General features: G+C 46.2%; 1 protein-coding gene across 13 annotated transcripts in view; it reads left to right on the top strand.

The window, feature by feature from the left end:
* tat (tyrosine aminotransferase) overlaps positions 1–16,560 on the top strand; it is a 59,452-nt gene that overhangs the window by 18,214 nt on the left and 24,678 nt on the right. For all 13 annotated transcript variants that reach the window (XM_049724568.2, XM_049724566.2, XM_068651024.1 and 10 more), the window contains 4 exons: positions 2,156–2,223; positions 2,383–2,541; positions 7,200–7,338; positions 7,416–7,468. In XM_049724568.2, coding sequence (XP_049580525.1) covers positions 2,156–2,223; positions 2,383–2,541; positions 7,200–7,338; positions 7,416–7,468 — 419 coding nt within the window. The remainder of the gene's footprint in view (positions 1–2,155; positions 2,224–2,382; positions 2,542–7,199; positions 7,339–7,415; positions 7,469–16,560) is intronic.

Raw genomic sequence — 16,560 nt, forward strand, 5'->3', positions numbered from 1 at the left:
ACATAAGATACAATCAAGTACTGAACGGTCAAGACGACTCTGGCCGTGTCCGTGATTCAGAGAAAAAACATCAGGAATGCATTCCACAGTTCCTTAAGGGTCATTAAGCTATTCAGGCAATATATCAAAAGTCATTTGTTATTTCAAAGTCCTCAGAAATATATATATCAGATCATAAAGTTATAAAAACCTTTCTCATCACCACTTATCAAAAATGTCTAGTTATGTCTTCTTTATTGATTTGGTGTGTAGGTATAATTATATGCTTCAAATGTTTCTTTTATTTATTTAATATGTGAATATACTTGTCTGCTTATGTACTTTATTCAATGAGGTTTGAGCATATCTGTTTTTGTAGCGAGGCAGGACTTTTTGTATTTCGACCTCATTCCTTCACCTCGTAAGCTAGCCTGTCGCCACATATTGTGCGTAGTGGGCTTGGCGCGTCAAAGACACCTGTGGCAATAAATCCATATTTTAAGTAGGACTCCTGAATTTTTCTTTTTAATGCAGCTTTCCTTTTCTTAGAAGTCATAGCCTCTTCTTCTTCCGTCTCCTCAGTGGGCTTTTTTCCCTTTCCGAAGAAGCTTTCCAAACATCTCTGTTTCTTGCGCATTTTTGCTAGCTTCGCGGGCTCTACCGGGGTGACATGTCACGTGACCGGGACGAACGTCTTGACCTGAATTAACCTGTCAAGAGACACGGGGGGACTTTAGATGCACCTACGGATGTAATTGGGAGAGAATCACCAGATTTTTTATATTTTTCAAAATAAATTCTTACTCATTTTTGCTAATTTTGCGGGCTTGACTGGGGAAACATGCCACGTGTCCTGTGCGTCTTGACTTAAATTAATTGATCGTCGATAAAAAAAAAAAAAAAAAAAAAAAAAAAGTTTATTTGTCCTGTGCGGCTTGGCGGCCCGGTGCCAAGTAACCCACGGACCGGTACCGGTCCGCGGCCCGGTGATTGGGGACTCGTACTATAGCAGCTATCATCGTAGCATTAGCCACCCGCAAACTCCAATGAGCCTCAGCTTACAGACACAGCTCCCATGAGCCTCAGCAAAGTGTAAACAATCGCGTTTCTCAAACGATCTCCTATAAAATGATCGGAACTGACTAAAGTTCGATCTAACACATTGGTACTGCTTACCTATGTTTCCCTTCCATATCCATCCGTAAATTTACTCGAAACATTAACAAAGAAGCCCATTTTGACGTGAAATAGCCTCGTGCGTATAGCAACTATCGTTATAGCATTAGCCACCCGCAAACTCCCATGAGCCTCAGCTTGCAGACTCCCGTGAGCCTCAGCAAAGTGTAAACAATCGCGTTTCTCAAACGATCTATAAAATGATCGGAACTTACTAAAGTTCGATCTAACACATTGGTACTGCTTACCTGTGTTTCCCTTCCATATCGATCCGTAAATTTACTCGAAACATTAACGGAGAAGCCTATTTTGAAATGAAATAGCCTCACGGGTACAACGGCTATTCAATGAACGCCCCCTGATCACGGTTGCCGCAATGCTGGGAAGCGATGCGACCTTGTAATTTACTAGTCGTACTAAAACGTACTGAAACATTTTGGCAGAGCACTGTGTACAACCAGTATGGATCAACAAATTCATCAATTGATCTATATATAAGGCGCACCGTACTATAAGGTGCAATGTCGGCTTTTGAGAAAATTTTAGGTTTTTAGGTGCGATTTAATGTCCGGAAAATATGGTATATATGTATTTGATAACTAGAAGATCTCTAGAACAAACAAAAAAAATCCATCAGTGTTTAAAACATTGTGTGAAGCTAGTCACAAAATATGCGGGGGTGTTTTACCGTGAGACACTACAAATGGTACCATATATCTTCTCAAGAATAATCTTTGTACCTGGTCAAAAAGTATTACTCATGTATTCAAAGTGAATCCTAAATAGTATGAATAATTTAAATTCAATTAAAAAATATTCCAATTCGTATTGTTAAAAGTGTATTCTAAAATTAAAGATTAATGTTAGATTACATTATAATACACATGCATACTTTTGGGCATCATAAAATTGTTCACATCTCTTTCATTTGATTTGTTTGTAATTGTGTTGTTAAACCAGTATTTTAAGATCTCTATATACTTTGTATTTTTTCTGACAGGTTACTTAAAGAGTCGACAGGTGCTAGCCAACTTTTACAGCTGCCCCGAGGCTTCTATAGAAGCAGAGGTATGATATGTACATTCCACTCACCTGTGATAATAGTAAAATTGAAATAAATGTGACATACTGAAAATTCCTGTAACATGAATAGAATAAATATTGAATGCATAAAATATTAATAGGTTTGTAATGTGATGTCTTACTTGCTCTGCCCCTCCAATGCAGGATGTGATTTTGACGAGTGGCTGTAGTCAGGCCATTGACCTGGCTATCAGTGGCCTGTGTAATCCAGGGGACAACATCCTTGTTCCACGTCCAGGCTTCTCGTTATATAAGACTTTGGCATTATCCCTTGGCATCGAGGTCAGATTGTACAACCTGCTGGTATGCAACAGCTTCTCATCCCCTTAAAAAAATCCAGTGTATTTCGTCTTCAAAAAAAACCTCATGACAATTATTAAATCAAAAAAATTTAATTAAATTAAATAACAAGAGTTCTCGACTGGTTAGCCCAGGGGTGGACAAATCATTTGACTTGCGGGCCGAATTGGGTTCTAAATTTTGACTAGGGGGCCGAACCAGGAGCAGATGGATGTAGTGTTTGTGTGAAGTACAGTGGAGCCTCGGTTTTCGACCACAATCCCTTCCAGAAGACTGTTCGAGAGGTGAATCGTTCGAATTTCCGAATCATGTTTTCCCATTACAAATAATGGAAAAATATTTAATCCGTTCCAAGCAAAAAAATAACGCCTTTTTTTAAGCATTTTTTCATTTTTGTCCGATCGCGCAACTGCAGCGCACCGCCGAACACGCAACCATAGCGCGTCGCCGACCGCGCAACTGCACCGCACTGGTCGCATTATTGTGAAAGAGCCGTCGCTGAAATTTAGAAAATATTTTTAAAGTCCTGATATACTTTCCAAAATGTAAGTAGACCTCATTACGCAGGGAGCTTAATTTTGTCGGATCACGCAACTGCAGCGCACCGCCGAACGCGCAACCGTAGCGCGCCGCCGACCGTACAACTGCACCGTGCTGGTCGCATTACTGTGACAGAGCGGTTGCTAAAATTTAGAAAATGTTTTTAAAGTCCTAATGGACTTTCCAAAATTTAAGTGGACCTCAGTGCGCAGGGAGCTTAATTTGGTCCGATCGCGCAACCGCAGCGCGCCGGGCGCTCACTGTCGCATTGCTTTAAGAGTGTCTTTGTGTTTTAGAATGGCTTTACTGCTCCCACTTGCTTCCTTTGGAGGCATGATTAGAGTTGATACAATCCTCAGAGTAACGAGAATGTAATAACGAACGGAGTCAGTTGGCATGCGGGTCCTCTCGGCTCATCTCGCGAGGTTCGACAACCAAATTTCGTCCGACATCCGAAGCAAAAAAATCTTGAATTTTTTTTGTTCAAATACCGATTTGTTCGAGAACCGGGACGTTCGAAAACCGAGGCTCCACTGTAATATAAATGACATGTAAAGGTCATTGCCTAAAACGTTTTGGCCTTTAGTAGGTAGTAAAGCATGGATATTCAAAAAAAGCTTTTTGAAAACAAATGCATTTATTAACAGCATTAAAAAAAATATTTAACCAAAAAACTACTATCAGTGATTCTCATTAAATACGACGCTGTTATTATGAATAACAGTTTCCATCACTTCAGCGGCTACAGGTCAGATTTATGAAAAATGTTTATCTCATGAGGCAAAATCACATAAAACGGCAAACATTTTGACCAAATACATCATCTTGAAGAATCAGTGAAAGAATACATCTAAATAAAGTAATAAAGAATCAAAACGGCAACACGGTGACGGATATCTGAAAATCAGAGCAGAGCTTTAACTCACAAACACCTGGTGACAGAGGTGAGGAAACGGGAAACACTTCCTTAAAGTTGGCCTTAAAACCTTTAAAAGTTAAGATTAGTCGCAAACAGGTGGTGCATCAATGTCCTTGAGCATCCTGCATTATTTGAAAATGAGAATGGCCGCTTGTTTCAATCACTGCTATTTGTACAAATTATTTTCAAAATGCATTTTTTTTACAACAAAGTAGAGAAACTCCCCTTCATTTTCAGTGGGAACAGTGTTGTTGGTGTCCCTTTTTTTTGGTAGTACATCATATTCTTGAGTAAAATTTGTTGTTGCAATTCTTAGGATAGAGCCGAGGTGTCCGTTAACCTAGATCTGTGACGGGGCTTTGTTGACGTTCACGTGGCTGAACATCTGCTCACACAGGTCAGTGGAGCTAAACACTCGGCACTCAGTGTCCGCCTTTCTTTTCCTTGGGCCACTCATTTTAATGGAAGGATTCCAATGGAAGGTTTGTGGGTGGCTTTAGCGTAAAACTGTATCCGAAAGCTCAGCGCGCGAATTACGAAAATGCTGACGTCACAGCCCACACTCGAAATTCGGCACTGATAGAAATAGAGCGCGCAGTGCTACTGAGTACGTACACACACTTCTGAGTGTGCACCAAGCTTTCTGACACGGCTTCCGGGAGTAAATGCGCGGGCGGGCGTTTCCCCATCTACTGGGGAAATGCAGTCATTGCAGGGAAAATGACGAAAAAAATTTAATAACACAATTTATTCAGGTTTGGCGGGCCGGATTAAACGGCCCCGTGGGCCGGATGTGGCCCGCGGGCCATAGTTTGCCCATATATGGATTAGCCCATCTGCGTCACAGTGCAGAGTGCTGAATTTGATTCCGCCTCCACCTAGCATGTTCTCTCTGTGCTTGCGTGGGTTTCTTCCGGGTACTCCGGATTTCCTCCCACATCCCAAAACATGCACGGTAGGCCAATTGATCACTCCAAGTTGCCCGTAGGTGAGAGTGTTAGTGTGAATGCCTATTTGTCTATGTGTGCCCTGCAATTGGCTGCGTTCAGTTGAAGGTGTCCCCAGTCTACTGCCCAAAGCTGGCTGGGATAGGCTCCAGCACCCCCGTGAGCCTTGTGAGGAGAAGCTGTCCAGAAAATGGATGGATGATGAAATTAATTAGGCAGCACGCTGGGGCACTGGCTACTCCATCCACCTCACAGTTCAGATGTGCAGGGTTTGATTCCGGCCTTTCTGTATGCAGTTTGCTTGTTCTCCCTGTGCCTGCATGGATTTTCTTTATGCATGGTAGGTCATTAAACCACTCCAAATTGTCTATAAGTGACCAGTGATTGGCTGGTGACCAGTTCAGGGTGTGCCCGCCTACCGCCCAAAGACTGCTGTAATAGGTTCTAGCATTCTCGCGATCCTTGTGAGGATTTGCGGTTTTGAAAGACATTAAACTCCATCATAATTAAACAAATTAAATTAAACTCCAAACTAACTCACATACAATTATTTAGTTAATATCAACCATTATAAATAGCTTATCGTCACATGATTTTCCACAGGGTCTGACAGTGTCAACCCTTTGATGCCAAATCTTCATCGTCAGGAACATATCCACTTTTTGATGCACTTGCCTGCAATGCGTTGCTAAAGGAAGAAAAAAAGATAAATGATTCCCAAATCAACAAACACATCAAAAGTGTCAAAATTAAAATTAATGTATTGTATAGTCATAGTAGGTACAGTAGAACTCAATCGCTTCGGCACTCAACATTTGGATTTTGACGCAAAATGTAGAAAAATCTTTGCCTCTGAACTTGAACAAAGCTTCCTCCATTAGTTAGTTAGTTAGTTAGTTAGTTAGTTAGTTAGTTAGTTAGTTAGTTAGTTAGTTAGTTAGTTAGTTAGTTAGGGTTAGTTGGCATTGATGTTGAGTGACGCCCGATTGCGGTCGAGTGTGCTGGTGTCAAGAAAGCTGCACCAGCAAGACCAAGATCACCGGGGTTCACGCTGAAGAGTTGAGTTCACGCGATAACAACCGTGTAAAAAGAACTACAGTAGTTCTAAACCACGTGTCAAACTCAAGGCCCGTCACATCATTTTCTGTGGCCCGCGAAGACAAAGTATGCAGCAAATTGATGTCATCCCTAAAATTGCAAATTGTCTTCACTTTTAAAAATCTGCTTTTTAAAATATTTGAAATGTTTCCGCGAGTCTGATTTGAAAACGAATTGTCAGTTAGTTTTGTAGCTTTTACTGTATATAATATGAGGCGTTCATATATTTATTTGGGTTGACTGTCATAATGGCCTTCTGAAGGAAAATGTGACTATGATGCGGCCTGCGACAAAAATGAGTTTGACACCCCTATTGTAAACAATAGCCATCCTTTCGTTTGGATCGATTTGCTTATGGAACATTATTTCCAAGACTTTGGCTCTTCTACCATGGGTAAGTACGTTTTATGTTTAAATAGTGTTATTTTCTCATGTTTAATTTATTTAGAGCTTATTGTTTGTCTTGTAAATCACACAAGATTTTTTTGTGGTTTTATGTACTTTTAGACAAAATTAGACAAATTGCTTCGGAACTCAATAGCTTTGGTTCTCAACACTCATGGAACGAATTCCGGGGTTCAACTGTATATTGAAACTTCATGTTACATAATAGACATAGAAGCAACAAGAAATCTTGAGGTTGTGGATGTAAATTAACTATATATCACTTCAAAAATAGAACAACTTACAAAACATAATGGTTTAATACAAGGCTGTTTCACATGCAACTCCAGTATAATGGAAGAGAACATCAGCATTGCGGAGTAATTTCATTTTACTTCATTTGTATTTGATCAATTGAATTTGAAGATAATTTTGCACAATCCTACACGTTTCTGAGACATCCACTGGAGTAAAATTGCAAATTACAGGAGTATTTTATTCTTCCTTGAACCTATGTCTTGATTGGACCTAATTACACCAGGAAATCTGATGTATGAACACCACAATTAAGAAAAAATAGTCATCTGCTTTGCTGCTTGGAAGCCTCACTCTGACATTCCTCTCCTGCATTGTGTGTGATCTGGTTCTTTCAAGAATTTTTCTCGGGGATCAAAGGTGGTTAAACCACAGTTGTGGCAAGCTGATTGTGTCGTATGTTTTAATAGAAGTGATACATTAAGTTGATGATTAACTAATAATTCCAAAACTGCTAGCCGGAGAACTCATGGGAGGTGGATCTGCAACATTTGGAGAGCCTTGTTGATGATAAGACATCCCTTCTAATTGTCACCAATCCGTCCAATCCATGTGGCTCTGTTTTCACCAAAGAACACCTACAGAAGATCCTCACAGGTCAGGAGCAATACTGTCGCAACTCTTGCACATAAATCCCCTCTATAGATTTATTTACTGGTTGTTGTTTTTCACAGTGGCTTCCAGAAACTGTTTACCCATCCTGGCAGATGAAATCTATGGCAACATGGTGAGTCCACTGTAATGGTTTTAAAATGTTGTATCAAATTGACATGTGCATTTGGCTAGCCTTTATGGAGAAATGGCAAGACACATTTTTCAATACAAGTGACAGCAGAGATTGTTTGTTTTGTGATATTTGTTCTAGAGGATAGTAGACAATACCACAGCATTATATACTGTATGATCCATTGAATGTCCCCATGACATTCTATCTTTCTAATCCAGCCATCTATTTTACCGACCGACCGACCGACCGACCGACTGGCCGGGATGGGAAAGCTTAAAAAAAAAAAAGGTCTGAGGACGGATCGAAATGCTTTTTTTTTTGTCCTCCTGGCTTCTATACTCACGGGTACACATAGGCCTGTCAAATGTTATTGGTGTTATCTCGGTCTGATATTTACATTTATTTGATGAGCTGAAACATTTAAATAAGAAAACGATGCAAAAAATAATAATTTGAGAAGAGGGCAAATACTTTTTCACAGTACTGTAGATCTGAGTGTCAGTGGAAATTCACAGAACAAGGATCTTATAATCAATTAAATTATGTATTATTAATTCGCTGATGGTGTAGGCCCCTCCGCGAGTCGTCACCTTATCGTGGTGGAGGGGTTTGCGTGCTCCTATGATCCTAGGAGCCATGTTGTCGGGGGCTTCATGCCCCTGGTAGGGTCACCCATGGCAAACGGGTCCTAGGTGAGGGGTCAGACAAAGCACGGCTCACCCAAGCCCCTTATGATGAAAAACATAAATGGACTTTGTTTTCCCTCGCCCGGACGCGGGTCACCGGGGCCTCCCTCTGGAGCCAGGCCTGGAGGCGGGGCTCGAAGGCGAGCGTCTGGTGGCCGGGCCTTCGCCCATGGGGCCCGGCCGGGCATAGCCCGAAATGGAAACGTGGGTCCCCCTTCCCATGGGCTCACCACCTGTGGGAGGGGCCGAAGGGGTCGGGTGCAATGTGAGCTGGGCGGCAGCCAAAGGCAGGGATCTTGGCGGTCTGATCCCCGGCTGCAGAAGCTGGCTCTTGGGACATGGAATGTCACCTCTCTGGCTGGAAAGGAGCCCGAGCTGGTGTGCGAGGCAGAAAGATTCCGACTAGATATAGTCGGACTAGCCTCCACGCACAGTTTGGGTTCCGGTACAAGCCCTCTCGAGAGGGGCTGGACTCTCTTCCACTCTGGAGTTGCCCACGGTGAGAGGCGTCGAGCAGGTGTGGGTATACTTATTGCCTCCCGGCTGGGCGCCTGCACATTGGGGTTCACCCCGGTGAACGAGAGGGTAGCCTCCCTCCGCCTTCGGGTGGGGGGACGGGTCCTGACTGTTGTTTGTGTCTATGCACCAAACGGCAGCTCAGAGTACCCACCCTTCTTGGGGTCCCTGGAGGAAGTGCTGGAGAGCGCTCCTTCTGGGGACTCTATCGTTCTACTGGGTGACTTCAATGCTCACGTGGGCAATGACAGTGAGACCTGAAAGGGCGTGATTGGGAGGAACGGCCCCCCTGATCTGAACCCGAGCGGTGTTCTATTGTTGGACTTCTGTGCTCGACACGGATTTTCAATAATGAACACCATGTTCAAACATAAGGGTGTCCATGTGTGCACTTGGCACCAGGACACCCTAGGCCGCAGTTCGATGATCGACTTTGTAGTCGTGTCATCGGATTTGCGGCCGCATGTTTTGGACACTCGGGTGAAGAGAGGGGCGGAGCTGTCAACTGATCACCACCTGGTGGTGGGTTGGCTCCGATGGTGGGGGAAGATGCCGGTCCGACCTGGCAGACCCAAACGCTCTGTGAGGGTCTGCTGGGAACATCTGGCAGAATCTCCTGTCAGGAAGAGCTTCAACTCCCACCTCCGGCAGAGCTTTTCCTACGTCCCGGGGGAGGCGGGGGACATTGAGTCTGAGTGGACCATGTTCCGCGCCTCCATTGTTGAGGCGGCCGACCGGAGCTGTGGCCGTAAGGTCGTTGGTGCCTGTCGTGGCGGCAATCCCCGAACCCGCTGGTGGACACCGGCGGTAAGGGATGCCGTCAAGCTGAAGAAGGAGTCCTACCTCTGTGGAGGGTGCTTCGGGAGTACGGGGTGCCGAGCCAACTGATAAGGGCGGTTCGGTCCCTGTATCACCGATGCCAGAGTCTGGTCCGCATTTCCGGCAGTAAGTCGGATTCGTTCCCAGTGAGGGTTGGACTCCGCCAAGGCTGCCCTTTGTCACCGATTCTGTTCATAATTTTTATGGACAGAATTTCTAGGCGCAGCCGAGGCGTTGAGGGGGTCCGGTTTGGGGACCTCAGCATCGCGTCTCTGCTTTTTGCAGATGACGTGGTGCTGTTGGCTTCTTCAGGCCGTGATCTCCAGCTCTCGCTGGAACGGTTCGCAGCCGAGTGTGAAGCAGTCGGGATGAGGGTCAGCACCTCCAAATCCGAGTCCATGGTCCTCGATCGGAAAAGGGTGGAATGCCCTCTCCGGATCGGGGATGAGATCCTGCCCCAAGTGGAGGAGTTCAAGTATCTTGGAGTCTTGTTCACGAGTGAGGGGAGGATGGAGCGTGAGATCGACAGGCGGATCGGTGCAGCGTCGGCAGTAATGCGGACCCTGTACCGGTCCGTTGTGGTAAAGAGAGAGCTGAGCCAAAAGGCAAAGCTCTCAATTTACCGGTCGATTTACGCTCCTACCCTCACCTATGGTCACGAGCTATGGGTCGTGACCGAAAGAACGAGATCTCGGATACAAGCGGCCGAAATGAGTTTTCTCCGCAGGATGTCCGGGCTCTCCCTTAGAGATAGGGTGAGAAGCTCGGTCATCCGGGAGAGACTCGGAGTAGAGTCGCTACTCCTCCACGTTGAGAGGAGCCAGATGAGGTGGCTTGGGCATCTTATCAGGATGCCTCCTGGACGCCTCCCTGGGGAGGTGTTCCGGGCATGTCCCACCGGTAGGAGACCCCGGGGACGACCCAGGACGCGCTGGAGAGACTATGTCTCTCAGCTGGCCTGGGAACGCCTTGGGATCCCCCGGGATGAGCTGGATGAAGTGGCTGGGGAGAGGGAAGTCTGGGAGTCCCTCCTAAAGCTGCTGCCCCCGCGACCCGACCCCGGATAAGCGGAAGAAGATGGATGGATGGATGGATGGATGGATGATGGTGTAGGGGTACACTCGCCTGACTTATGTGTAGGCAACAGATAGATTCCCTTGTGGTGGTGTGCACGTAGGTATGATTGTTTGTTTGTCTCTATATGTGCCCTGCAACTGGCTTGCGACCAATTCAGAGTGCAGTCTGCCTTTTGCCCAATGTCAGCTGGGATGGGCTCCAGCACCACCCGCGAACCTGAACAGGATAAGCAGTGTTGAATATGGATAGATGGATGAATATTTTAGTTTAATTTTCTCATGCAACGCTGAACTAACTATAGTAAAAAGAGCTAACCTCGCCCTTGTTAAACTCAATTTACATGTTGGTAATTATAAAAAAAAGTCAGTTGTAAGAAAATGTGACTAAACAAAAGACACCTGTATTATTTTCTTCTCAGCAGTTGGAAATTTTATTTGACTAATAATATTTGACAGGTATGTATTAGCGTATTTAAAGTCAGTGTTCCATGTTAATAATGTATTAATTTTCTCATGCAACGCTGAACTAACTATAGTAAAATGAGCTAACCTAGCCCTTGTTAAACTGAATTTACATGTTGGTAATCATAAAAAATTCAGTTGTAAGAATATGTGACTAAACAAAAGACACCTGTAATATTTTCTTCTCAGCCATTTCTCCTAATGGTAATTTTTTTTGACTAATAATATTTGACAGGTAAATATTAACGTATTTAAAGTCAGTGTTCCATGTTAATAATGTAAACACGATAATCTTGAATTAATATCTATTTCCAACTGAACAATTTTTACTCAATAGAATTTATTTAAACATACAAGTCTGCTTTGTTAAAGCCAGACATAGATAGTACGCAAATTGTAAAAAAATCCAGCCATTGATTAAAAGGAGCTATCTTTTCACGAACTGCACTTTAATTTCCTATCCAGTGCACAAATCTATTGCTTCACTTTGTTCTCAGCCTTCCATGTTTGTGTTGAGCAGGAATTTGGGGGAGTGGAAAGGTTGGGGTTGTTTAGTACATTCACAAAACCATGGGGTGACCATGAGGCTTTTTTTTCATCACTGATGGGAGACTGTCAGTGAACACGACAAGGTCAGAAATGTATGTGCTCTCACTCTGAGTACAAAACATAAAATAAATCAGTAGACCTACAAAATAGTTGGCTGATTTGAGTGACACTTTATTTCACAAGTGTGTTTGTTTGTGGCCAATGGGACATTGGGCGCTTCCCTGTGCCCTCGTCAAGAATATTGTTTGGCCTTAATGTAAACCAATATCTTGTATGTGAAACTCATAGGTCTCATTGGCTTTTGTTCCACACTTTTTTATTCCCCTCAACAATAATGGTAACAAACCAAATAGAAAATTGTCTGCTTTTAGGGTGACCAACCTGTCCCGGTTTACGTTGCCATTGCGTGTACAGATGTTTTACCCTTTGTCCCGCCTCATGCAAATTGGCCATCAGTCCTCCTTTGTTATTTGACCTTGCCTAAATTAGAACAGGAATACGTTTATAGGTGTTGGCTACTACTGTTAACTTATGTTAAGAGGCAAAGAAAACACGGGATCGTTGATTGGCTAAGTCATACGTTAAACTGGTGCACGCTTCCTCATTCTTCAACAGTCTCAAACGGGAGAATGCAGTGGTCAGTCATATCAGCAGCCACCTTGCCAGGAAATGTTGGTCAGCTGCTACCATATAGATTGCTGCATTGTCCTGAAAACTGTTTCTGCTGCTTGATAGGAGTTATATTTTCTTTACTTTTCTTTTCTTTTCTGTTCTCCACTGACAGCAATTGTTATGAAAAAAGATTTTGCTTGTTTTCTAATAAATGTCTTCCAGGCATTACATCCTATCACTCACAGCAGAGGCAATTGATCTAAGACTGCAAGGGCTTCCCCTAAAATCCATCCATCCATCCATACATCTTCTTCCGCGGGGGCAGCAGCTGTAGGAGGGACTCCCAGACTTTCCTTTCCCCAGCCACTTCATCTAGCTCATCCCGGGGGATCCCAAGGCGTTCCCAGGCCAGCTGAGAGACATAGTCTCTCCAGTGCGTCCCGGGTCGTCCACAGGGTCTCCTACCGGTGGGACATGCCCGGAACACCACCCCAGGGAGGCGTCCAGGAGGCATCCTGATGAGATGCCAGAGCCACCTCATCTAGCTTCTCTCAACGTGGAGGAGCTGTGGCTACTCCGATCGACATAGATCGACCGGTAAATCGAGAGCTTTGCCTTTTGGCTCAGCTCTCTCTTCACCACCACGGACCGGTACAGAGTCTACGTTACTGCCGACGCTGCACCGATCATCCACCTGTCGATGTCGCGCTCCATCCTGCCCTCACTCGTGAACAAGACCCCAAGATACTTGAACTCCTCCACTTGGGGCAGGATCTCATTCCTGATCCGGAGAGGGCATTCCACCCTTCTCCGACCGAGGACCATGTACTCGGATTTGGAGGTGGTGACCCTCATCCCGATCGCTTCACACTCGGTTGCGAACCGCTCCAGTGAGAGCTAGAGATCACGGCTTGAAGAAGCCAGCCCTAACCCTGCAAAAAGCAGAGACGCAATGCTGAGGTCCCCAAACGGGACATCCTCAACGGCTCGGCTGCACCTAGAAATTCTGTCCATAAAAGTTATGAACCGAATCGGTGACAGGGAACCGACGTACTGCCGGAAATGCGGACCAAACCGCTCTTATCAGTTGGCTCGGCACCCCGTACTCCCGAAGCACCCTCCACAGAACTTCCCAAGGGACACAATCGAAAGCCTTCTCCAAGTCCACAAAACACATGTGGACTGGTTGAGCGAACTCCCATGCCCCCTCAAAGATCCTGCCGAGGGTGTAGAGCTGGTCCACTGTTCCACGGCCAGGACGAAAGCCACATTGCCCCTCCTGAATCTGAGGTTCGACCTCCCGACGGACCTTTCTCTCCAGCACGCCTGAATAGACCTTACCAGAGACGCTGAGGAGTGTGATTCCTCTACTAGTTGGAACACACCCTCCAGTCCCCCTTCTTAAAGAGGGGAACCACCACCCCAGTCTGCCAATCAAGAGGCACCGTCCCCGATGTCCACGCAATGTTGCAGAGGCGTGTCAGCCAGGACAGCCCAACAACATCCAGAGCCTTTAAGAACTCCGGGCGGATCTCATCCACCCCTGGGGCCTTGCCCCCAAGAAGTTTTTTAACTGCCTCAGTGACTTCGACCCCAGAGATTGAAGAATCCACCTCAGAGTCTCCAGGCCCTGCTTCCACAATGGAAGGCGTGTCGGTGGAATTGAGGAGGTCTTCGAAGTATTCTCCCCACCGACTCACGACGTCCCGAGTCGAGGTCAGCAGCACGCCATCTCCACTGTAAACAGTGTTGACGTTGCACTCCTTCCCCCTCCTGAGACGCCGGATGGTGGACCAGAATTTCCTCGAAGCCATCCGGAAGTCATTCTCCATGGCCTCGCCAAACTCCTCCCACGCCCGGGTTTTTGCCACAGCAACCACCGAAGCCGCGTTCCGCTTCGCCTTCCGGTACCTGTCGGCTGCCTCCGGAGTCCCACAGGCCAAAACGGCCCGATAAGACTCCTTTTTCAGCTTGACGGCATCCCTTACCGCTGGTGTCCACCAGCGGGTTTGGGGGTTGCCACCATGACAGGCACCAACCAACTTACGGCCACAGTCGGTCGGCTGCCTCAACGATGGAGGCACGGAACATGGTCCACTCTGACTCAATGTCCCCTGCCTCATCTGGGACGTGGGAAAAGCTCTGCCGGAGGTGGGAGTTGAAGCTCTTCCTGACAGGGGATTCTGCCAGACGTTCCCAACAGACCCGCACAGTGCGTTTGGGTCTGCCAGGTTGGACCAGCATCTTCCCCCACCATCGGAGCCAACCCACCACCAGGTGGTGATCAGTTGACAGCTCCGCCCCTCTTTTCACCAGAGTGTCTAAAACATGCGGCCGCAAATCTGATGACACGACTACAAAGTCGATCATCGAACTGCGGCCTAGGGTGTCCTGGTGCCAAGCGCACACATGGACACCCTTATGTTTGAACATGGTGTTCATTATTGACAATCCGTGTCGAGCACAGAAGTTCAACAATAGAACACCGCTCGGGTTCAGATTGGGGTGGCCGTTCTTCCCAATCACGCCCTTCCAGGTCTCACTATCATTGCCCACGTGAGCATTGAAGTCACCCAGTAGAACGACAGAGTCCCCAGAAGGAGTGCCTCTAGCACTTCTTCTCAGGACCCCAAAAAGGGTGGGTACTCTGAGCTGCTGTTCGGTGCATAGGCACAAACAACAGTCAGGGAACTACCCTCTCGTTCACCGGGGTGAACCCCAATGTGCAGGCGCCCAATATGCCCACACCTGCTCGACGCCTCTCACCGTGGGCAACTCCAGAGTGGAAGAGAGTCCAGCCCCTCTCGAGAGGGCTTGTACCAGAGCCCAAACTATGTGTGCAGGCAAGTCCGACAATGTCTGGTCGGAACTTTTCTCCCTCACACACCAGCTTGGGCTCCTTTCCAGCCAGAGAGGTGACATTCCATGTCACAAGAGCCAGCTTCTGCAGCCGGGGATCAGACCACAAAGGTTGGCCGCCGCCTAGCTCACTTTGCACCCGACCCCTTTGGCCCCTCCTACAGGTGGTGAGCCCATGGGAAGGGGGACCCACGTTTTCTTTTCGGGCTGTGCTCGGCCGGGCCCCATGGGCCTTCGAGCCCTACCTCCAGGCCTGTCTCCAGAGGGGGGCCCTTGTGACCCCCGTCCGGGCGAGGGAAAACTACGTCCATATATTTTATTCATCATAAGAAGTCTTCTGAGCCGTGCTTTGTCTGGCCCCTCACCTAGGACCCTTTTGCCATGGTTGACCCTACCAGGGGCATGAGCCCCAGACAACATGGCTCCTAGGATAATAGGGGCACGCAAACCCCTCCACCACGATAAGGTGACAACTTACGGATGAGTTCCCCCAAAATGTCAAAAAATAAGTGATCAAATATATACTGTTGTGTGCACATGTCATTGACTAAATATGCACTACATCGCGCTGAACTTTTGTTCAGAATCAGCTTATCACTGGTAACAACATGGCTTTCTTCTCAATCATTCCGGCAGCTTCACAGTGCTTTAAACGATTCAGAAGTGGAACCTTCACCGAGTTCAATAGGGAAGCAAAAAGTGCAGCAAAACGAAACGTCATTGGATAAATGCTGGGCTTTCTCCTGCCCATCGGACACCCATTTTATAATTTTCATTCTGTTCAGAGTTGACTTGACTTTCCTAATCCTCTTCGCTATGTGATTTCTTGCAGTTTCTGAAAGACATGGAGTTGGACAGTGCAATGCCTCAAGTGCACAAGTGCACAAACAAATTGTCATTAGTGGCAACGATTGGAGCTACATCTGCATGTGTAGAGAGGAGCTTCTCCTGTTTAAAGCGACTCAAGTCTTACACCCGCAACACCATGGGCCAAGGCCTTTTAAGCAGCCTAGCTCTGCTGGCCGTTGAGAGGACAGTAGTCAAGTCTAGGGGTGGGAATCTTGAGGCACCTCACGATTCGATTACGATTCAGAGGCTACGATTCGATTATAAAACGATTATTTATGCATTTTTAATTTATGTACATATATGATGCACTTTTTCCACATTTCTTTTTGCCTCACTGAATGTGGCTTTCATGCATTGCTCTTGTTTGAAGCATGTGTGCTTTCAGCTCCCACTCGTCGGTTATGAAATGCGCTGTTAGAGTAACAAATGACTCGGTGGCTACAGACGTCCACGCATCACATGTAACGGCGACTTGGTCTACATTCAAAAGCGATGATGTTATTTCTGCTTTAGTCTGCTTGTAGAGTGCCGGGACGGCCGTGTCGGTGAAATAGCGTCGGGATGGGATGACGTACCTCAGCTCCGTTGCCTCCATCATTCTCCGAAATCCCCGATTCTCTTCAACCGAGTACAGTTGCAACCCCATTGCAATGAATTCCGCGAT

This window comes from Syngnathus scovelli, chromosome 6 (genome assembly GCF_024217435.2).
Source record: "Syngnathus scovelli strain Florida chromosome 6, RoL_Ssco_1.2, whole genome shotgun sequence".
Classification (NCBI taxonomy): domain Eukaryota; kingdom Metazoa; phylum Chordata; class Actinopteri; order Syngnathiformes; family Syngnathidae; genus Syngnathus; species Syngnathus scovelli.